This window comes from Rana temporaria, chromosome 9, assembly GCF_905171775.1.
Source record: "Rana temporaria chromosome 9, aRanTem1.1, whole genome shotgun sequence".
In the NCBI taxonomy this organism is placed as follows: Eukaryota; Metazoa; Chordata; class Amphibia; order Anura; family Ranidae; genus Rana; species Rana temporaria.
This window is the reverse complement of record NC_053497.1, coordinates 6,114,545-6,138,313: the sequence shown is the minus strand read 5'-3', so window position 1 is coordinate 6,138,313 and position 23,769 is coordinate 6,114,545. Positions and strand designations below refer to the sequence as shown.

The following is a 23,769-nucleotide window of genomic DNA, read 5'->3' as shown; positions in this document are numbered from 1 at the left end:
TTTGACATATTATAAGAATGTCTAATCTGTAATTTGAGGACTTTTGGAGATTTTTCCATCTTTCCTTGGCTTCGTTATGCACATTAACCACTTAACGCCCGCCGCACGCCTATTTACGTACAGGCAGATGGGCGTATATATATATGTCCCTGCCTTCTAGCGGGTCGGGGGTCCGATCGGGACCCCCCCCCCCCCCCCCTGCTGCGTGCGGCTTACCTCGGGGAGCGATCCGGGACGACGGCGCAGCTATTCGTTTATAGCCGCTCTGTCGCGATCGGTCCCCGGAGCTGAAGAACAGGGAGAGCCGTATGTAAACACGTGCTTCACTGTGGCGGCGCATCGATCGAGTGATCCCTTATATAAGGGAGACTTGATCGATGACGTCAGACCTACAGCCACACCCCCCTACAGTTGTAAACACACACAAAGTGAACACTAACCCCTACAGCGCCCCCCTGTGGTTAACTCCCAAACTGCAACTGTCATTTTCACAATAAACAATGCAATTTAAATGCATTTTTTGCTGTGAAAATGACAATGGTGCCAAAAATGTGTCAAAATTGTCCGAAGTGTCCGCCATAATGTCGCAGTCACGAAAAAAAATCGCTGATCGCCGCCAATAGTAGTAAAAAAAAAAATAATTAATAAAAATGCAATAAAACTATCCCGTATTTTGCGCAAACCAATCGATAAACACTTATTGCGATTTTTTTTACCAAAAATAGGTAGAATAAGTATCGGCCTCAACAGAGGAATTTTTTTTTTTATATATATTTTGGGGGGATATTTATTATAGCAAAAAGTAAAAAATATTGAATTTTTTTCAAAATTGACGCTCTATTTTTGTTTATAGCGCAAAAAATAAAAACCGCAGTGGTGATCAAATACCATTAAAAGAAAGCTCTATTTGTGGGGAAAAAAGGACGCCAATTTTGTTTGGAAGCAACGTCGCACGACCGCGCAATTGTCAGTTAAAGCGACGCAGTGCCGAATCGCAAAACCTGGCCTGGGCATTTAGCAACAAAATGGTCCGGGGCTTAAGTGGTTAATACACATTTTTACCTGGGGTGCCCAAACTTTCTATCCCCACTGTATAGTGTTTGGGGGTTCTGAGTAATTTTCTAGGAGAGAAGTGCCAGAATAGGCCCGGTATGGAAGTTGTTTAAGGCAAAACGAAAAACAAAAAACAACATGTTCTGGTCACCTGCTCTATGTAATGGTTTTGTACAGAGCAGCCCGGATCCTCCTCTTTTCAGGTCCCTGGTCGGCGCTCCTAGCCCCTCCCCTTCTGTTGAGTGCCCCCCAGAGCAAGCCGTTTGCAGCGGGGGCACCCAAGCAAGGCTTTGCTGTGCGTGTCCATTCAGACATGGAGCCATGGCTCGGCCCCGTCCTCTCTCTCTCATTGGGGGTGATTGACCAATCAATGAGGAAGAGACCCCAGAGAGCCGAGGCACTCGTGCACATCGCTGGATCGAGAGGGAGCTCAGGTAAGTATTAGGGGGGGCTGTGGGGGGCGCTGCACAGAATGCATTAAGGTAAAAAAACTTTCAGCCTCTATAACCAGTTACATTTTTCTCATGAAAAAACAAAGCATACATTACCTTGGTATCTTCAGCAGACCTTCACTCATGAAAGTACAATCCTGGCTCCTCCCCTCTCTCCCTCCCTCTTACACAATTGGAGAATATTTCCTCACTTCTGCAAAAAGAATCATCACCCAGCACTTCCCCTCCCCCCCACCCCAGGCTACAAAGATGTAGGCAACCCTCTGCTACCTTCTGGTGGTGTCCACATCACCCATCACAGGAGGCGGGGCTTAGCTTAGGGCAGGGCTGAACAAATTATCACTTGCCTACCAGGTAATCCCCCCCCCCCCCATCTTTTACCCAGACCAATTTTCAGCTGTCAGCGCTGTCACACTTTGAATGACAATTATGCGGTCATGTAACATTGTACACATATGACATTTTTTTTTGGTGGTATTTAAAAACGTAATATTTCTGTCATAAAATTTTGCAAATAAGTATTTTTTTTCCCCTATACTGATGGGCAAGACACGGGCCGAAAGGGGCCGACAGGGTTGGATAGGGGCAGACATGGGCTGGCCTGGACCGAGATAGGGGGCCCAACCACGGACCGACCGAGACAGGGGGCCCAACCACGGACCGACCGAGACAGGGGGCCCAACCACGGACCGACCGAGACAGGGGGTCCAACCACGGACCGACCGAGACTGGGGGCCCACCACGGACCGACCGAGACAGGGGGCCCACCACGGACCGACCGAGACAGGGGGCCCAACCACGGACCGACCGAGACAGGGGGCCCACCACGGACCGACCGAGACAGGGGGCCCACCACGGACCGACCGAGACAGGGGGCCCACCACGGACCGACCGAGACAGGGGGCCCACAACGCACCGACCGAGACAGGGGGCCCACCACGGACCGACCGAGACAGGGGGCATATAACTGACCAAGGCAGGGGGCCCACGCCGACCAAGGCAGGGGGCCCACGCCGACCAAGGCAGGGGGCCCACGCCGACCAAGGCAGGGGGCCCACGCCGACCAAGGGAGAGGGCCGACACAGACTGGATGTTTTTAAAACCCTCCCCCCACAACCTCAAATCGAAATAAGTCTTTAAATGGTAAAAAAATAAATCCCTCAGCCAGTGGAAAAGGATGGCGGGGGTGATGAACACAAGGTAAAAGTAATTTGTCTTGTTTGCACCCCGCCAGTCTTTGGGCTTCTCCTCTCTCTCCTGAGACAAAGACTCTCTTCCCTTCTGTCACACTCGGAGTATCCTCCCTTCTGTCACACTCGGAGTATCCTCCCTTCTGTCACACTCGGAGTATCCTCCCTTCTGTCACACTCGGAGTATCCTCCCTTCTGTCACACTCGGAGTATCCTCCCTTCTGTCACACTCGGAGTATCCTCCCTTCTGTCACACTCGGAGTATCCTCCCTTCTGTCACACTCGGAGTATCCTCCCTTCTGTCACACTCGGAGTATCCTCCCTTCTGTCACACTCGGAGTATCCTCCCTTCTGTCACACTCGGAGTATCCTCCCTTCTGTCACACTCGGAGTATCCTCCCTTCTGTCACACTCGGAGTATCCTCCCTTCTGTCACACTCGGAGTATCCTCCCTTCTGTCACACTCGGAGTATCCTCCCTTCTGTCACACTCGGAGTATCCTCCCTTCTGTCACACTCGGAGTATCCTCCCTTCTGTCACACTCGGAGTATCCTCCCTTCTGTAACACATGGAGTATCCTCCCTTCTGTCACACTCGGAGTATCCTCCCTTCTGTCACACTCGGAGTATCCTCCCTTCTGTAACACTCGGAGTATCCTCCCTTCTGTCACACTCGGAGTATCCTCCCTTCTGTCACACTCGGAGTATCCTCCCTTCTGTCACACTCGGAGTATCCTCCCTTCTGTCACACTCGGAGTATCCTCCCTTCTGTCACACTCGGAGTATCCTCCCTTCTGTCACACTCGGAGTATCCTCCCTTCTGTCACACTCGGAGTATCCTCCCTTCTGTCACACTCGGAGTATCCTCCCTTCTGTCACACTCGGAGTATCCTCCCTTCTGTAACACTCGGAGTATCCTCCCTCCCTGTCCTCATAAACCGGTGTACACCAAACTCCACTCTTCTATGGTCTCCGGCGGGATCTGTGGTTTTGCGGATGAGGTGCCGCCAACAGATCTTGTGTAGACATGCCGGGCAGAGATCCCAGAACAGGCTCAGCAACAATTAGGAAACAAACAGAACAAGTGATGCGAGTCGATGAGCCGAAACCTACCTGCACCCGAGCAACACAAATCACCGGCTGACTCCCAGCACGCGATTTCCTCACTTTCCCAGCCGATGTTTCAATCGGCATTTCTCAACCTTTTAACCTTTTCCCACTTCTTCCTTCAACAGTATTTTCAGCCTTGAGGCGTCCCGGTCTATGGGCTCCTTCACGTGGGAAGTTGGGAGACGGTAAAACAAGGCAGTTGAGCTTTTTTTCCTTTTTTATTGTACACACGCTGCCAACGGGGGGGGGGGCTGTGCACGCACAGAGGACGGGGGGGGGGGAGGGCTGTGCACGCGCAGAGGACGGGGGGGGGAGGGCTGTGCACGCGCAGAGGACGGGGGGGGGGGGGGGCTGTGCACGCGCAGAGGACGGGGGGGGGGAGGGCTGTGCACGCGCAGAGGACGGGGGGGGCTGTGCACGCGCAGAGGACGGGGGGGGGCTGTGCACGCGCAGAGGACGGGGGGGAGGGCTGTGCACGCGCAGAGGACGGGGGGGGAGGGCTGTGCACGCGCAGAGGACGGGGGGGGGAGGGCTGTGCACGCGCAGAGGACGGGGGGGGGGAGGGCTGTGCACGCGCAGAGGACGGGGGGGGGGGGGAGGGCTGTGCACGCGCAGAGGACGGGGGGGAGGGCTGTGCACGCGCAGAGGACGGGGGGGGGGGGAGGGCTGTGCACGCGCAGAGGACGGGGGGGGGGGAGGGCTGTGCACGCGCAGAGGACGGGGGGGGCTGTGCACGCGCAGAGGACGGGGGGGGGGGGCTGTGCACGCGCAGAGGACGGGGGGGGAGGGCTGTGCACGCGCAGAGGACGGGGGGGGGGGGGGAGGGCTGTGCACGCGCAGAGGACGGGGGGGGGGGGGAGGGCTGTGCACGCGCAGAGGACGGGGGGGGGGAGGGCTGTGCACGCGCAGAGGACGGGGGGGGGGGGGGGGCTGTGCACGCGCAGAGGACGGGGGGGGGGCTGTGCACGCGCAGAGGACGGGGGGGGGAGGGCTGTGCACGCGCAGAGGACAGGGGGGGGGGAGGGCTGTGCACGCGCAGAGGACGGGGGGGGAGGGCTGTGCACGCGCAGAGGACGGGGGGAGGGCTGTGCACGCGCAGAGGACGGGGGGAGGGCTGTGCACGCGCAGAGGACGGGGGGGAGGGCTGTGCACGCGCAGAGGACGGGGGGGGGGGGCTGTGCACGCGCAGAGGACGGGGGGAGGGCTGTGCACGCGCAGAGGACGGGGGGAGGGCTGTGCACGCGCAGAGGACGGGGGGGGGGGGGGGCTGTGCACGCGCAGAGGACGGGGGGGGAGGGCTGTGCACGCGCAGAGGACGGGGGGGGGGGCTGTGCACGCGCAGAGGACGGGGGGAGGGCTGTGCACGCGCAGAGGACGGGGGGGGGGGAGGGCTGTGCACGCGCAGAGGACGGGGGGGGGGGGAGGGCTGTGCACGCGCAGAGGACGGGGGGGGGGGGAGGGCTGTGCACGCGCAGAGGACGGGGGGGGGGGGGAGGGCTGTGCACGCGCAGAGGACGGGGGGGGGGGGGGGCTGTGCACGCGCAGAGGACGGGGGGAGGGGCTGTGCACGCGCAGAGGACGGGGGGGAGGGCTGTGCACGCGCAGAGGACGGGGGGAGGGCTGTGCACGCGCAGAGGACGGGGGGGGGAGGGCTGTGCACGCGCAGAGGACGGGGGGGGAGGGCTGTGCACGCGCAGAGGACGGGGGGGGGGAGGGCTGTGCACGCGCAGAGGACGGGGGGGGGGGCTGTGCACGCGCAGAGGACGGGGGGGGAGGGCTGTGCACGCGCAGAGGACGGGGGGGAGGGCTGTGCACGCGCAGAGGACGGGGGGGGGAGGGCTGTGCACGCGCAGAGGACGGGGGGGGGGAGGGCTGTGCACGCGCAGAGGACGGGGGGGGAGATCTGTGCACGCGCAGAGGACGGGGGGAGGGGGGAGGGCTGTGCACGCGCAGAGGACGGGGGGGGGGGGGGAGGGCTGTGCACGCGCAGAGGACGGGGGGGGGGGGGGGCTGTGCACGCGCAGAGGACGGGGGGGGGGAGGGCTGTGCACGCGCAGAGGACGGGGGGGGGGGAGGGCTGTGCACGCGCAGAGGACGGGGGGGGGGGGGGGGGTGGCTGTGCACGCGCAGAGGACGGGGGGGGGAGGGCTGTGCACGCACAGAGGACGGGGGGGGAGGGCTGTACACGCGCAGAGGACGGGGGGGGAGGGCTGTGCACGCGCAGAGGACGGGGGGAGGGCTGTGCACGCGCAGAGGACGGGGGGGAGGGCTGTGCACGCGCAGAGGACGGGGGGGAGGGCTGTGCACGCGCAGAGGACGGGGGGGAGGGCTGTGCACGCGCAGAGGACGGGGGGAGGGCTGTGCACGCGCAGAGGACGGGGGGGAGGGCTGTGCACGCGCAGAGGACAGGGGGAGGGCTGTGCACGCGCAGAGGACAGGGGGGAGGGCTGTGCACGCGCAGAGGACAGGGGGGGGCTGTGCAGGAGACAGGAGGCAATGGGGTCTTAGGACTGGAAGTTGAACCACCTAGGACCAGGAACTATGAAAATTACGAAATCTGCCTAGTAACAGCCATTAAAGGCGAGCTGTTAATAGAAAGTTAATTCCTAGGGTGGGACTCTTCTTTAATACAGGTATTTGCTCCCACTTCCGGACATACCCGCATTATTTGCGGCTATCTACGCCACGTCTGGCGCCTCCTCCGCCACCCCCTGCTGTCTTCTGGGAGACACACAGTTCCCAGAAGACAGCAGGGACCATTCGGACCGCGCAGCACAACTCGCGCATGCGCAGTAGGGAACCAGGAAGTGAAGCCACAAGACCTCCACTTTAAATGAATGCATAGTAATGCGCCCCCCCCAGGTAGATTGAAGTGAGTGACACAAGACGCTCACCTTGAGCCCAGGCTTCTCGTCGTCGCTGCCATTGTTTGCGGAATGCATTTCATCCCCTTGTTGGTAGACCAGCACAAAGTCTTCGCTGTTCAGGGTGGACACGGAGTCGGAGGACACGCTGATCTTCCCCACAGAAGCCTTGTCATCCATGTTTCATGAAGGACGATCCACACATGAAGGATTCCCTGGAGGGGAGAGAAATGGTTAAACATATAAGAGACCGGGAGACTTACGTATGTACGACATCCGTCCCGTCCCCCACCGCCGCCGCCGCCTGGAACGCTGCAAGATTTAGGAAACATTGTAACAGGGTGTGTTTTATTTTCCTTTTATATAGAATACAGATAGGAGAAATAAACACGAGACGTGTCCTGACAAATACAATGAAGTAACCCGGAATCCGGGACACGAGGGAGAGACCGAGGACTTCAGAGAACCATCAGAGGACGGGAGAGACTGACTATGGAGGATCGGAGGGTCAGTCTTGTCTGAGAACTCAACCACAACTTCTTTTATCAGTTCAGGACAGAGAGGGAAGGTTTTTTCTTCCCCCGAGGCTTCTGGAACCATCATACTCATTCATTCCTCCATTATCCTCCCACTATAAGCCTCACTCAACAGTACCTACCCTGACGAAGGGCCCTTTGGACCCCCGAAACGTGTCAGCTTTTCCTGTATCAAAAGTCTCAGACATGGAATATGAACAGAGCATATCCCTCTAGATCAGGGGTCTCAAACTGGTCAACATACACAAAGTTCCTTTGAGCGCTAAAAACGGTCAGCGGTATACGTGGTAGGGTTGTCCCGATACCGATACTAGTGTCTGTGCCGATACCGAGCATTTCCCGAGTTCTTGTATTCAGGCAAATGCTCCGATGCTTCACCCGATACCTGGGCAGTCAGGGTGATCGGTGCGGTGGGGGAGTTACAAGCAACGATCTCCCTGTATAGGTCTAAAAGTCTGACAGCTGGTCCTCTCTCTTAATCCGCCCCGCCCCCCGCCGTGGCTTTCAGCAGTGATCGGTGCTTCTCTTCCACACACGATCACCGCTGACTGTCCCCTATTCTCCTCCAGTCCTCCTCCGTGTCCCCCTCCATGCTGCTCCGTGTCCCCGTCTCTCCTCCATGTCCCCCTCCGTGCATCTGTCCCCCTCTCTCCTCCGTGTCCCCCTCTGTGCATCTGTCCCCCTCTCTCCTCCGTGTCCCCCTGGGTGCATCTGTCCCCCTCTCTCCTCCGTGTCCCCCTGGGTGCATCTGTCCCCCTCTCTCCTCCGTGTCCCCCTCCGTGCATCTGTCCCCCTCTCTCCTCCGTGTCCCCCTCTGTGCATCTGTCCCCCTCTCTCCTCAGTGTCCCCCTCTGTGCATCTGTCCCCCTCTCTCCTCCGTGTCCCCCTCTGTGCATCTGTCCCCCTCTCTCCTCCGTGTCCCCCTCTGTGCATCTGTCCCCCTCTCTCCTCCGTGTCCCCCTCTGTGCATCTGTCCCCCTCTCTCCTCCGTGCATCTGTCCCCCTCTCTCCTCCGTGCATCTGTCCCCCTCTCTCCTCCGTGCATCTGTCCCCCTCTCTCCTCCGTGCATCTGTCCCCCTCTCTCCTCCGTGCATCTGTCCCCCTCTCTCCTCCGTGCATCTGTCCCCCTCTCTCCTCCGTGTCCCCCTCTGTGCATCTGTCCCCCTCTCTCCTCCATGTCCCCCTCCGTGCATCTGTCCCCCTCTCTCCTCCGTGCATCTGTCCCCCTCTCTCCTCCGTGCATCTGTCCCCCTCTCTCCTCCGTGCATCTGTCCCCCTCTCTCCTCCGTGTCCCCCTCTGTGCATCTGTCCCCCTCTCTCCTCCATGTCCCCCTCCGTGCATCTGTCCCCCTCTCTTCTCCTCTGTGCATCTGTCCCCCTCTCTCCTCCGTGTCCCCCTCTGTGCATCTGTCCCCCTCTCTCCTCCGTGTCCCCCTCCGTGCATCTGTCCCCCTCTCTCCTCCGTGTCCCCCTCTGTGCATCTGTCCCCCTCTCTTCTCCGTATCCTCCTCTGTGCATCTGTCCCCCTGTCTTCTCCTCTATGCATCTGTCCCCCTCTTCTCCGTGTCCCCCTCCGTGCATCTGTCCCCCTCTCTCCTCCGTGTCCCCCTCCGTGCATCTGTCCCCCTCTCTCCTCCATCCCCCTCCGTGCATCTGTCCCCCTCTCTCCTCTGTGTCCCCCTCCGTGCATCTGTCCCCCTCTCTCCTCCATCCCCCTCCGTGCATCTGTCCTCCTCTCTTTTCCGTATCCCCCTCCATGCATCTGTCCCCCTCTCTCCTCCATGTCCCCCTCCGTGCATCTGTCCCCCTCTCTTTTCCGTATTCCCCTCTGTGCATCTGTCCCCCTCTTGGCTCCTACTTTTTCCGAAATAAACAGTCAGTGATCACCGACTCTGTCAATTCACATAACTGAAACATTGTAACCTCCTGTGATTACAATGTCTCAGTTAATGAATGAAGAGAAGCCGCTGTCTCCTCTCCATTCATTTTCAGTGCAGCAGAGGCTGCTGAGAAAGGGGCTGGGGAATCTGTGTCCCTAGTCCCTTTCCCTGTCTCAAAAGGGGGAAAAGTCAGAGGTCTGTTAAGACCCCGGATATCTCACCATAGCCCCCCAACAGGACTGATAAAATAAAAATTGCAATAAATAGAATAATAATAATAATATATATAAAAAAAAAAACACAGACACTGAACTACAAGCCTTTAGCCGCAGCGACAGATAGTATCTGTATTTCATTCATGCACAGATCACTGTGAATGGATGATGCAGCTGTGTGGGTGGAGCCCCCGCATGGCTGCGCTGTTTTTACACTGTGACAGCGATTGCAGGGAGAAGATCCCCCATCCACTGTCACAGGAAGGGGATTGGAGGAGCGCAGACAGGTGCTTCTTAGGTAACATGTTACACCCAAAATACGAGTGTAACATAGAACGTGTTACCAAAGGTGAACCTAAACCTGTAAAGGGGTTGTAAAGGAAAAAAAAAAAACATAAATATCTTCCTTTACCTTAGTGCAGTCCTCCTTCACTTACCTCATCCTTCCATTTTGCTTTTATATGTCCTTATTTCTTCTGAGAAATCCTCACTTCCTGTTCTTCTGTCTGTAACTCCACACAGTAATGCAAGGCTTTCTCCCTGGTGTGGAGTGTCGTGCTCGCCCCCTCCCTCAGGATGCTCTCTATGTTGCAGATAGGACGCCCACTAACACGGCTCCTTTCTCTATCTGCAACATAGAGAGCATCCTGACTCTCCTGTAGCCCAAGGGAGGGGGCGAGCACGACACTCCACACCAGGGAGAAGGCCTCGCATTACTGTGTGGAGTTACAGACAGAAGAACAGGAAGTGAGGATTTCTCAGAAGAAATAAGGACATTTAAAAGCAAAATGGAAGGATGAGGTAAGTGAAGGAGGACGGCACTGAGGTAAAGGAAGAAATTTAGGGGGAAAAAAAATTGTACCTTTACAACCTCTTTAACCACTTAAGGACCCCTTCACGCCGATATACGTCGGCAGAATGGCACGGCTGGGCACATCCACGTAAATGTACGTGGCTCTTTAAGCCCAGCTGTGGGGTCAGGCGCGTGCACGCGACCTGGTCCGAAGCTCCGTGGCCGCGGGACTCGCGGACCCGATCGCCGCTGGAGTCCCACAATCGGAGCTGAAGAATGGGCAGAGCTGTGTGTAAACACACCTTCCCTGTTCTTCACTGTGGCGCCGTCATCGATCGTGTGTTCCCTTTTATAGGGAAACACAATCTGAGGTCACACATAACCCCTTCAGCGCCCCCTTGTGGTTAACTCCCAAACTGCAATTGTCATTTTCACAGTAATCAGTGCATTTTTATAGCATTTTTTGCTGTGAAAATGACAATGGTCCCAAAAATGTGTCAAAATTGTCCGAAGTGTCCGCCATGTCGCAGTTACGAAAAAAAAATCGCTGATCGCCGCCATTAGTAGTAAAAAAAAAAAAATTATAAAAATGCAATAAAACTATCCCCTATTTTGTAAACGCTATAAATTTTGTACAAACCAATCGATAAACGCTTATTGTGATTTTTTTTTACCAAAAATAGGTAGAAGAATACGTATCGGCCTAAATTGAGGAAAACAAATAATGTTTTATATATTTTTGGGATATTTATTATAGAAAAAAAAAAGTAAAAAATATTGAATTTTTTTCAAAATGTTCGCTCTATTTTTGTTTATAGCGCAAAAAAAAAAAAACGCAGAGGTGATCAAATACCACCAAAAGAAAGCTCTATTTGTGGGGAAAAAAGGACGCCAATTTTGTTTGGGAGCCACGTCGCATGACCGCGCAATTGTCAGTTAAAGCGACGCAGTGCAGAATCGCAAAAACTGGCCTGGTCCTTTAGCTGCATTTTGGTCCGGGTCTTAAGTGGTTAAGATCAATAATCTGGGATCCCCAATGCTGTGATGTTTGGAGGTTAATGTTCCTTATCTTACAGAAGACAAATATAACTAGCTCCCCCCTTATCTTAGAGAGTTGTAGAACAAACAAAAAAGTGGCAAAACGAAAGTCTTAAGAGTCCAAAGTCCTTTGTAGTTCCACAAGTAGCAAAAAAATAAAAAAGCATCCAATGCCCTTTAGGAGCTAAAAAAAAAAATCATTAAAAGTAGAACTATTAAAACATTTTCCCCTTTTTGGATACAAAATAGGGCGGGTTATACCCTGGTCTGTTTTTGTCTCCCCATTTCTGTCCCAACTGAGGAGATTTCCCTTAACTTCCTGTCTCATAGCCAAACAGGAAGTGAGAGGAAATGCCTCCAAAGCGCGGGAAAATCTCGCTGTCACCACAACTGCAGTCCCTACCAAAAGATTTCAACTCTATTCCCGTTCTGATGACATCAAAACGTAGGACTTTTCCTTTTCCTTTTATTTCAGTGATAATGGAAGACAAAGAGAGAGGGAGAGTCTCACTTATGAGAAAAAAAAGTTATACATTAACCACTTGAGCTCCAGAAGTCCCCCCCCCCCCCCCCATTTCATGACCAGGCCATTTTTTTGCGATGCGGCACTGCGTTATTTTACCAGCACACCACGATATACACGTCGGCACAATGGTTCGGCTGTTCAAATGGGCGTACAGGTGCGTCCCCTTTAAATCACGGCATTGTGGGTGCCTTCCGCGTGCCCGCGGACACGATGTCTGCCGGGTGCCCGCGATCGTCTCGCGGAGCGGCAGAACGGGGAGATGCCAGTGTAAACAAGGCATTTCCCTGTTCTGCCTAGTGACAGGACACTGATCGTCTGCTCCCTGTCATCTGGAGAAGTGATCAGTGTCATGTCACTGGTAGCCCATCCCTCTACAGTTAGAATTAGAGGTCGACCGATATATCGGCCAATATTTGGAGAAATCAGCATCGGCCGATTTTTATTCAAATTAGGCCGATATTTTACATGGCCGCTAGCGGTGCCACGGATCCGGAGCTAGGCTGAAGCCGCGGCCTTTCCTGATGCTGTGACTGCGGTGGCAATCCGCAGATCCGCGGATTGCCGCCGCGGTCACAGCATCAGGAAAGACTGCGGCTTCGGCTTAGCTCCGGAGCCACGGCCATCTTGGTACACCCAGCGCGGTGGCCCTCCTCTCTGTTTACGCTCACAGAGGAGGAGGGGCCCGCGCTCGTGGGACACACACCGCTCTCTGGTGTCTGTAGCCGGGGGGGGGGGGGTGTCTATACTGGAGGGAGAGGGGGTCTGTACTGAGGGGGGTGACACTTGCCATCCAGTGCCATCTGCCAGTGGCAATACCAGTGCCACCATCCAGTGCCAACTAAAGCCATCAGTGCCACCTGCCAATGCCAACCAGTGCTAACTATTGCCACCCAGTGCCACCTGCCAGTGCCAATTAGTGCCACCTGCCAGTCAGTGCCACCTGTTAGTGCCACGTGCCATCTTCCAATCAGTGCCACCTGCCAGTGCCAATAAGTGCCACCAAAAAAAATAAAAAAATCGGCCGCCCAGATTTCTAAATATCGGCATCGGCCAGAGAAAAACCCATATCGGTCGACCTCTAGTTAGAATTACTCCCTAGGACACACTTAACCCCTTCCTCGCCCCCTAGTGGTTGACCCCATCACTGCCAGTGTCATTTACACAGTATCCAGTAAGTTTTTATAGCACCGTTTGCTGTATAACTAAATAGTCTCAAAAGTGTCCGATGTGTTTGCCATAATGTCGCAGTCACGATAAAAATTGCTGATTGCCGCCATTAGTAGTAAAAAATATTAAAGTGGAGTTCCACCCATTTTTTTATGTTTGTCTGTGCTGCATGCTCTAATCTCATAGTGTTCAGAATGGACAATTTTTATTTAATTTGTTGCTTGTAAATACCTTTATTTTGTAGTCCTTCATTACTTCCTCCTCCTTATTTGCCTAGGCTATTTGCAAGGGTTTCTGGGATAGGCATCATGTTTCCCAGTAGTCCTTGCAAACCTGACTGAAACCTATTACATTGCTTGTGCACTGAGCATGTGCGAGATATGCAAAGCTGAAATCCAGGAAGTCATACAGTCTGGCTTCATGATGCCCACACTTAAGATGGCCACGGTCTATTTCTAGATTATAAACTATTTAAATGCTGCAACAACCTAACAAAACGGACCTTAGTTTACAGACTAACTTTACTAGACTACATTAAGCTCGTGTATTACAGCGGTATTTATATTTAAAAAGTGAAATTGTGGGTGGAACTCCGCTTTAATAAAAATGCCATAAATCAATCCCCTATTTTGTAAATGCTATAACTTTTGCGCAAACAAATCAATAAACGCTTATTGCGATTTTTTTACCAAAAATATGTAGAAGAATACGTATCGGCCTAAACTGAGGAAGAAAATGTTTTTTTATATATTTTTTGGGGAATATTTATTATAGCAAAAAGTAAAAAACATTTTTTTTTTCAAAATTGTCGCTCTATTTTTGTTTATAGCGCAAAAAATAAAAAACCGCAGAGGTGATCAAATATCACCAAAAGAAAGCTCCATTTGTGGGAAAAAAAGGACGCCAATTTTGTTTGGGAGCCACGTCGCACGACCGCGCAATTGTCTGTTAAAGTGACGCAGTGCTGAATCGCAAAAAAGTGCTCTGTGCTCTGGTCAGGAAGGGGGGGGGGGGAATTGTTCCGGGGCGGAAGTTAACTGACAATTGCGCGGTCGTGCGACGTGGCCATTAAAACAAAATTCACGTTCTTTTTTTCCCCCCACAAATAGAGCTTTCTTCTGGTGGTATTTGATCGCCTCTCCGTTTTTTATTTTTGTGCTATAAACAAAAAAATAAAAAAAAGGCAGACACATTTTATTTTATTTTTTGTAAACTATATTTTTTAGTTTCTGCTATAAAGACATCCAATAAAAAAAAATTAAATATCAAATCTCTTCATCAGTGTATTCTGCTTCATATTTTTGGTAAAAAAAAAAAAGCGTATAATGATTGGTTTGCGCAAAAGTTATGGGGCCGGATTCAGATAGATTTCTCTAACTATCTGCTGGCGTAACGTATCTGCGATACGGTACGCCGCCGTAACTTTGGGCGCAAGTTCCGTATGCAGAAAGAACTTGCGCCCTTAGTTACGGCGGCGTAACGTATGTGTGGCGGCGTAAGCCCGCCTAATTCAAATGGGGATGTCGTGGGCGTGTTTTATTTAAATTTAAGATGACCCCGCGTAGTTTACTTTTTTTTTGTGAACGGCGCATGTGCCGTTCGTGAAAGAATCCCAGTGCGCATGCTCGAAATTATGCCGCAAAGCCTCACGTGAACGTAACTTACGCAAAGCCCTATTAGCGAACGACTTACGCAAACATTTCAAAACTCGGCGTGGGAACGACGTCCATACTTAACATTAGCTACGCCTCATATAGCAGGGGTACCTTTACGCCGGAAAAAGCCTAACGTAAACGACGTAAAAAAATGCGCCGGACGTACATTTCTGAATCGGCGTAAATACCTAATTAACGTATTCCTCGCGTAACTATACGGAAGCGCCACCTAGCGGCCAGCGTAAATATGCAGCCTAAGATACGACGGTGCAAGACACTTACGCCGGTCGGATCTTAGGGAAATCTATGCGTAACTGATTCTCTGAATCAGGCACATAGATACGACGCCGCACACTCAGAGATACGACGGCGTATCTCCTTTCTGAATCCGGGCCATTGTGTTTCCAAACTATTGGATAGATTGTTTGAATTTTTTTATTCATTTTTTCACTAGTAATGGCGGCGATCAGTCACTCATAGTGGGACTGCGACACTGCGGCAGACAACATCGGGCACTAACTGACACTTTTTGGGGACCAGTGACAGCAATCAGTGCTAAAAATATGCACTGTCACTGTACAGGCAGGGAAGGGGTTAACATCAGGGTTCAATTTGTGCCTAGAGAGTGCTTCCTAACTGTGGGGGGGGGGGCTTGTACTGTGGGAAGACAGAGAGCTGTGTTCCTGCTTAGCAGAGACACCAGATCACTGCCTTCCCTTGTCACAGAAAGGCGATCTGCCTTCTTTACATGGCCGCTCTGCCTGTGCCTCAAATGATCGGCGGGTCGCGGCGGACATCAGAAAGGCAAGAGTACAATTCGCAAACCAATGTGACAAAAAGGGGGGGGTGCTAAAAAAAAAAAAAAAAAAAATCACGTTCGTCGGACCCACCGATTGGCTCCTGCTGTGTCAATCACAGTGGGAGCGGGACGCCACCGGATGGCGTATGTGCGCGCGCCAGACCCGGAAGTGCAGAATCAGGAGGAGTTTCCAGTCCCCTGCTGCCGCTCACGTTCAAAAAAAAAAAAAGCTTTTGGAATACAAAGTAAAAATAAATAATAATATCAATAAACGGTATCAAAAATCATACAAATATATATTTGAAATCAAATCTTTATTATTTTTTGGTAAGAACAAGGCGTGGGCGGATTTCTGCCAGTCACAGGCCGTGTCACGCCCCTCCAGCCTGTGTCTTGGAATAAGAGGGAGGTGAAGCCTCCATCAATCTACATGTAATATCCTGCCCACCGTTGTGTTTAGCTGGTTAGTGGGCATGGAGGAGGGAGGGAGGGGGTGGGCTGGTATTGTGTATACGCCCTCATTTATGATTCTATGGTCATATGGGCTGCTCAGATGCAATAGGGAGGAAATACTCAGAGTAGAAACTCGCTGAATACTGAGCATGTGCAGAGCTGCCAACACCGCTCTGCATAATCCCCAACCGCAGTGGGGACATGGACAGAAGGGGGAGATGGAGAGCAGCAGGATTTTTTTTATTTATTTTCGCAGAATGACGCAAGCTCCTGCTCCTTTTTTGGAGTGACAAGCTTCCTGCAATTTATTTTAAACACGTCTTTTGCCGCAATTGGTTCGCGATTCTGAAGCGCGACAATCGTGACTTTGCGTTGCCATCATTTTTATTTATTTTTTAAAATAATAAAAATACTACCAGCTTACTTATATTTTCTTCAATAAAAGAACATTCTGTTCATGCTAAAAAAAAAAAAAATACTGCCAGCCAAAACGCGCATTCTGCCGCAATTTGGAATCAACCGGCAGAATTGCGGCGATTTCGCCATAGTTTTTTGAATCGTGAGATCCGAACGGGGGCCTCGGTGGAGTGTATGATGTAGACAGAAGGGGGCGCTAACATATTTTTTTTTAATGGAACAGGTCAGAACTGGAGGAAAGCGAAATATGAAATGACGACGCGTGTCTGTCATGTGACTGAAGAGGGCGGGTCTAGCGGCAGCAATGAAGATCTTTGTTGTGTGACAATAACACACGAGTTGTGACCCGCACTCCATATACTGAGGAACAACAACCAAGTCTATTCTCATTGGGGGGAGGGGGGGAGACACCAAAAAAATATTTGCCAACAGGGAAAAGAATAAGAGAAAAAGTCTCACAGAGAGAAGAGAGAAGGGAAATCCAGCGAAAAAACCGAGAAGACGCAAATCAGGAAGAACAAAGGATTCTGTTACGTTACGGCCGCATTCCAAAATGGATAAAATTCATTATTTTCCTCAAAATTCTACAAACAATTCCCCATAATGACAATGTGAGAGAAGATTGAAATCTTTACAAATTTATCACAAATAAAAAAAATCCCATGTACATAAGCATCACAGGCTCCTCCCAGGTACACAAGCATCACAGGCTCCTCCCAGGTACACAAGCATCACAGGCTCCTCCCAGGTACACAAGCATCACAGGCTCCTCCCAGGTACACAAGCATCACAGGCTCCTCCCAGGTACACAAGCATCACAGGCTCCTCCCAGGTACACAAGCATCACAGGCTCCTCCCAGGTACACAAGCATCACAGGCTCCTCCCAGGTACACAAGCATCACAGGCTCCTCCCATGTACACAAGCATCACAGGCTCCTCCCATGCACATAAGTATCACAGGCTCCTCCCATGCACATAAGTATCACAGGCTCCTCCCATGCACATAAGTATCACAGGCTCCTCCCATGTACATAAGTATCACAGGCTCCTCCCATGTACATAAGTATCACAGGCTCCTCCCATGCACATAAGTATCACAGGCTCCTCCCATGTACATAAGTATCACAGGCTCCTCCCATGTACACAAGCATCGCAGGCTCCTCCCATGTACATACGTATCACAGGAAATACAGGAAGCGCGCTCCCTCACCCTAGAACAGGAAGATCGCTCCATCACCCTAGAACAGGAAGCGCGCTCCATCACCCTAGAACAGGAAGCGCGCTCCATCACCCTAGAACAGGAAGCGCGCTCCATCACCCTAGAACAGGAAGCGCGCTCCATCACCCTAGAACAGGAAGCGCGCTCCATCACCCTAGAACAGGAAGCGCGCTCCATCACCCTAGAACAGGAAGCGCGCTCCATCACCCTAGAACAGGGAGCGCTATCCATCACCCTAGAACAGGAAGCGCGCTCCATCACCCTAGAACAGGGAGCGCTATCCATCACCCTAGAACAGGAAGCGCACTCCATCACCCTAGAACGGGAAGCGAGGTACCTCACCCTAGAACAGGAAGCGCGCTCCCTCACCCTAGAACAGGAAGCGCGCTCCCTCACCCTAGAACAGGAAGATCGCTCCATCACCCTAGAACAGGAAGCGCGCTCCATCACCCTAGAACAGGAAGCGCGCTCCATCACCCTAGAACAGGAAGCGCGCTCCATCACCCTAGAACAGGAAGCGCGCTCCATCACCCTAGAACAGGAAGCGCGCTCCATCACCCTAGAACAGGAATCGCGCTCCATCACCCTAGAACAGGAAGCGCGCTCCATCACCCTAGAACAGGAAGCGCGCTCCATCACCCTAGAACAGGAAGCGCGCTCCATCACCCTAGAACAGGAAGCGCGCTCCATCACCCTAGAACAGGAAGCGCGCTCCATCACCCTAGAACAGGAAGCGCACTCCATCACCCTAGAACAGGGAGCGCTATCCATCACCCTAGAACAGGAAGCGAGCTCCCTCACCCTAGAACAGGAAGCGCGCTCCCTCACCCTAGAACAGGAAGCGCACTCCATCACCCTAGAACAGGAAGCGCGCTCCCTCACCCTAGAACAGGAAGCGTGGTACCTCACCCTAGAACAGCGCCCTCACCCTAAAACAGGAAGCGAGCTCCCTCACCCTAGAACAGGAAGCGCGCTCCATCACCCTAGAACAGGAAGCGCGCTCCATCACCCTAGAACGGGAAGCGAGCTCCCTCACCCTAAAACAGGAAGCGCTCTCCATCACCCTAGAACAGGAAGCGCGGTACCTCACCCTAGAACAGGAAGCGCGCTCCCTCACCCTAGAACAGGAAGCGCAGTACCTCACCCTAGAACAGGAAGCGAGCTCCCTCACCCTAGAACAGGAAGCGATCTCCCTCACCCTAGAACAGGAAGCGAGCTCCCTCACCCTAGAACAGGAAGCGCACTCCATCACCCTAGAACAGGAAGCGCACTCCATCACCCTAGAACAGGAAGCGATCTCCCTCACCCTAGAACAGGAAGCGATCTCCCTCACCCTAGAACAGGAAGCGAGCTCCCTCACCCTAGAACAGGAAGCGCACTCCATCACCCTAGAACAGGAAGCGCACTCCATCACCCTAGAACAGGAAGCACGGTACCTCACCCTAAAACAGGAAGCGATCTCCCTCACCCTGTATGAAAAAGGGGCGGGGATGCCGTTGACATCATTGACCTAATACGGTCCTGTAAATCAACGATGTCATCAATATCCCCGCCCCTTTGTGTATCTGCAGGTGCAGGCTGTGGAATCCGCCGACCTCATTGGACAAGCTGTCATTCCTAAACCTGGGACACTCCCCGCCTCCTCAGTTGCTCGTACACAAAGGGGCGGGGATGCTCACAACATCATTGGCCTAATATGGTCACCTGGCTACATTATATCCATGATGTCATCAATATCCCCGCCCCCTCTGTGTATGTGCAGCTGCTGGGTGGGGAATCCTCTGGCCACAGCTCATTGGACAGCTGACCCCCACGCTGTAAATTCCTGGGCCAATCAGCTGCATCTGGGACATTGCGCCAAGCTTGAGGTCAGCTGTCAATGTCAGGCCAATGGGAATGCGGCCAGAGGATTCCCCGCCCCCTCAGCTGCATGTACACAAAAGGGGTGGGGATGCTCATGACATCATTGACTTAATATGATCACATGGCTACATTAGGTCCATGATGTCATCAATATCCCCGCCCCTTTGAGTATGTGCAGCTGAGGGGGGGCGGGGAATCCTCTGGCCGCATTCCCATTGGTCTGACAATGACAGCTGACCCAACGTTGTCATTCCTGGGCCAATCAGCAGCGGCTGGGACATTCCCTGCCCCCTTAGCTGCATGTACACGAAGGGGGCGGGGATGCTCATGACATCACCGACCTGGCTACGTTAGGTCCATGATGTCATCAACATCCCCGCCCCACTTTGTGTATGTGCAGCAGCTGGGTGGGGAACCCTCCGGCCGCGGCTCATTGGACAGCTGACCCCAATTTGTCATTCCTGAGCCAATCAGCTGCGTCTGGGACATTCCCCGCCCCCCCTCAGCTGCCCGCACACAAGGTGTACAATCAGCTGAGGGGGGCGGGGAAACCTCTGGCCGCATCCCATTGGCCAGACACGGACAGCTGACCCCCAAGCTAAAGCTGTCATTTCTGGGCCAATCAGCTGCTTTGGGGGTGGGAATGTTCATGACATCACTGACTTAATGTAGCCACGTGACCGCATTAGGTCCATGATGTCATCAATATCCCCGCCCCCCCTTTTGTGTACGTGCAGCTGAGGGGGCGGGGAATTCTCCGGCCGCATCCCATTGGCCCGACACTGACCCCAAGCTACAGTTGTCATTCCCCCGCCCCCACACGAAGAGGGAGGGGGGGGGTGTTCATGACATCATTGACCTAACACAGTCAAGTGGCTACATTAGGTCCATGATGTCATCAATATCTCCGCCCCCTTTGCATACATGCAGCTGAGGGGAGGCGGGGAATCCTCTGGCTGCATCCTATTGGCCCGACAGTGACAGCTGAAGCCAAGCTCCTCCCTAATTAAGGGGGTGGGGGGTGCTCATGACATCACTGATGTAATGTAGCCACCTGACCGTATAAGATCCATGATGTCATCAATATCCCCGCCCCCTTTGCGTACATGCCGGGGAGGGGGTGGTGGGGAATCCTCTGGCTGCATCCCATTGGCCCGACACTGACAGCTGAAGCCAAGCTCCTCCCTAATTAAGGGGATGGAGGTGCTCATGACATCACTGACTTAATGTAGCCACCTGACCGTATAAGGTCCATGATGTCATCAATATCCCCGCCCCTTTTTGTGTACGTGCGGCTCAGGGGGGGGGCGGGGATTCCTCTGGCCGCATCCCATTGGCCCGACACTGACAGCTGAAGCCAAGCTCCTCCCTAATTACGAGGTGTCACGCCAAAAATGTGACGCCACTACGTAGCATTATACAAAAAAAAACTACAGAAGTCCACACCAGCGCACGTGTGTGCGTGCGTATTTGCACGCATTCGCAAAGCGCGTTCCGAGGCCCCATTCTCATCCGCGGGACACTTTTTTTTGCGCCCTTGTTGCGCGACATCCACAGTCGCTCCTGCACCTGTGTTTTGACAGCACATTTGTGACGCCACCGAGAAATATTGGCGCAAGCGCGCGCTTTAGCACATTTCCGGAGGCGCAAAAGGCGTAAATGCGGCCCGACAGCGAGAAACAAGCGTGTTTTATTGCATGCAAGAGGCGAGCTGTCACTGAGGTCTATTATGGGATGCCCATGGAGGCAGGAAGTGTCTGCAAACAGGCTGCAGGAGATCAGCAGCACCAAGGAAGGGAATGGGGAGGGAGAGAGAGAGGTGACAACAGGTGACTTCATAAACACCACACCGAGCCAGAGAACACCAAAACACCCGCCTAGGGGCCCAACTGAGGAGGAGGGGGCTCCTGAGTGATGAGGAGACACCCTGTCACCCCCCCAACCACACTGACTGACAGGGGCCCCGGGCCCGGCTGAGGCCTGCCGCTGCACTCCGAGCAATACGGGGCCCTCCCCCTCCTCCTCCCGGGCAGTCAGTATACACCGGGGGCCCCCCTTCCGTCCCGACACCCCGGGCTCCTCACCTCCCGGATCCAGGCCATGGACGGATCCGCGCCGGAAGTGACGCCGGCCTCCGCAATCACGTGACGCGCCGACCGGCGCCATGGGATGTAAACATCCGCCGTCCTCTCAATAAACTTTATTGACAAAGCGTCAAGATGGACAGAGAGTGGAGCTGAAGAGGGTCCGTCGTCTCTTCTACGGGACAGGAGGGTCCAAGGATCATCTCTCCTCTATAAAATAATTCTTATACATAATATATCCTTTATAAGTCATTCTATCAATTATAAATATTTTTTATACTAATTATAAGATTACCCTTTATAAATAATTCCTGTAATTGGTATATTATATACTGTATATATAAGAAAGATTTATAAAAATGTTATAATATGTATACATTTTTTTTTTAAAAGGATTTAATATTTATAAAATTATTTAAAATTGACGCAAGATTTTTTTTATAATTAATGTAATGATACGAGAATGATTTATAAAGGACATAATATGTATAAAATGATTTATAATTAATCTAAAAATTATTTCTAATGAATATAATGATATGGCAATGAATTATAAATGATATAATATATTGAAGAGTAATTTATAAAGGATATAATATTTATAAAATTATTTAAAATTGACGTGATACTTTTTTATAATTAATATAATGATATAATGATTTATAAAGGACATAATATCTATAACATTATTTATAATTCATGTAAAAATTATTTCTAATGAATATAATGATATAAGAATTCATTATAAATAATATCATGTATTGAACAATTATTTAAAAGGATACAATATGTATAAAATTATTTATCATTAATGTAAAAAATATTTATAATGAATATAATGATATAGGAATGAATTATAAATGATATAATATATAGAAGAATAATTTATAAAGGATATAATATTTGTAAAATGATTTAAAATTGAGGTGAGAATTTTTTATAATTAATGTAATGATATGAGAATGATTTCTAAAGGACATACTATGTATCAATTGATTTATAATTAATTTAAAAATGATTTCTAATGATATAGGAATTAATTATTAATGATATCAAATATAGAAGAATAATTTATAAAGGATATCATATTTATAAAATGATTTAAAATTTATGTGAGAATTTTTTTATAATTAATATAATGATATGAGAATGATTTATAAAAGACATACCGGTAATATGTATAAAATGATTTATAATTCATGTAAAAATTATTTCTAATGAATATAATGATATAAGAATGAAATATAAATTATATAATATATAGAAGAATCATTCATAAAGGATATAATATTTATAAAATGATTTAACATTTACGTAATATTTTTTTTATAATTAAAGTAATGATATGAGAATGATATATAAAGGACATAATATGTATAACTTGATTTATAATGAATGTAAAAATAATTTCTAATGATATAGGAATGAATTCTAAATGATATCATATATAGAATAATAGTTTATAAAGGATATGATATTCATAAAATGATTTAAAATTGACTTGAGAATTTTTTATAATTATTTATAATTAATATAATGATATGAGAATGATTTATATAGGACATAATGGGGCAGATCCACATAGATCTGCACCCGCGCAGCGTATCTGAGATACGCTACGCCGCCGTAACTTACCTGGCTTTGGTTCGAATCCAGAAAGATTTTGCTCTCGCGGCGTAACGGCGCGTAATTCAAATCGGCGAGTAGGGGGCGTGTTTTATTTAAATGAAGCGCGTCCCCACGCCGAATGAACTGCGCATGCGCCGTCCCTAAATTTCCCGCTGTGCATTGCGCTAAATGACGTCGCAAGGACGTCATTGTTTTGACGTGGACGTAAATTACGTCCATCCCCATTCACGGACGACTTACGCAAACGAAGTAAAATTTTCTAAATTAGACGCGGGAACGACGGCCATACTTAACATTGAGTACGCCACCATATACTGTAGCAGCTTTAACTATACGCCGGAAAAAGCCGAATGGAAACGACGTAAACAAAATGCGACGGCCAGTCGTACGTTCGTGGATCGTCGTAAAAAGCTAATATGCATACTCGACGTGGATTACGACGGGAACGCCACCCAGCGGACGCCGGAAAATTGCATCTAAGATCCGACGGCGTACGAAGACGTACGCCTGTCGGATCTAACACAGATGCCGTTGTATCTTGTTTTGTGGATACCAAAACAAAGATACGACGCGCAAAATTTGAAATTACACGTGATACGCCTCGTAATTTCTTTGAGGATCTGCCCCTTAAAGTTTTTCTTAAAAAGTTCAAAAATTTAAAAAATTTCAAATTCACTCGGCTTCTCTGTTATCTTTGTGTCCGCTAAGAATGATTTTAGTATATTTTAATATATATATTTGAGGGGGGCCCTGCCAGGTAGGCTGTACGGGGCCCCGTGATTTCTAACAGCGGCCCTGATGATATCATATATAAAATAATAATTT

The 23,769-nt window shown here is 51.0% G+C and overlaps 1 protein-coding gene across 2 annotated transcripts in view; it reads right to left on the bottom strand.

The window, feature by feature from the left end:
• Window positions 1–21,398, bottom strand: part of RABGAP1 (RAB GTPase activating protein 1) — a 197,081-nt gene extending 175,683 nt beyond the window's left edge. For both annotated transcript variants that reach the window (XM_040322729.1, XM_040322730.1), the window contains exons 1-2: window positions 21,316–21,398; window positions 6,699–6,883 (exon numbers count right to left, since the gene is read on the bottom strand). In XM_040322729.1, the coding sequence (XP_040178663.1) occupies window positions 6,699–6,848 (150 nt within the window). In that variant the 5' untranslated portion in view covers window positions 6,849–6,883; window positions 21,316–21,398. The remainder of the gene's footprint in view (window positions 1–6,698; window positions 6,884–21,315) is intronic.
• Between the last annotated feature and the right edge of the window lie 2,371 nt (window positions 21,399–23,769).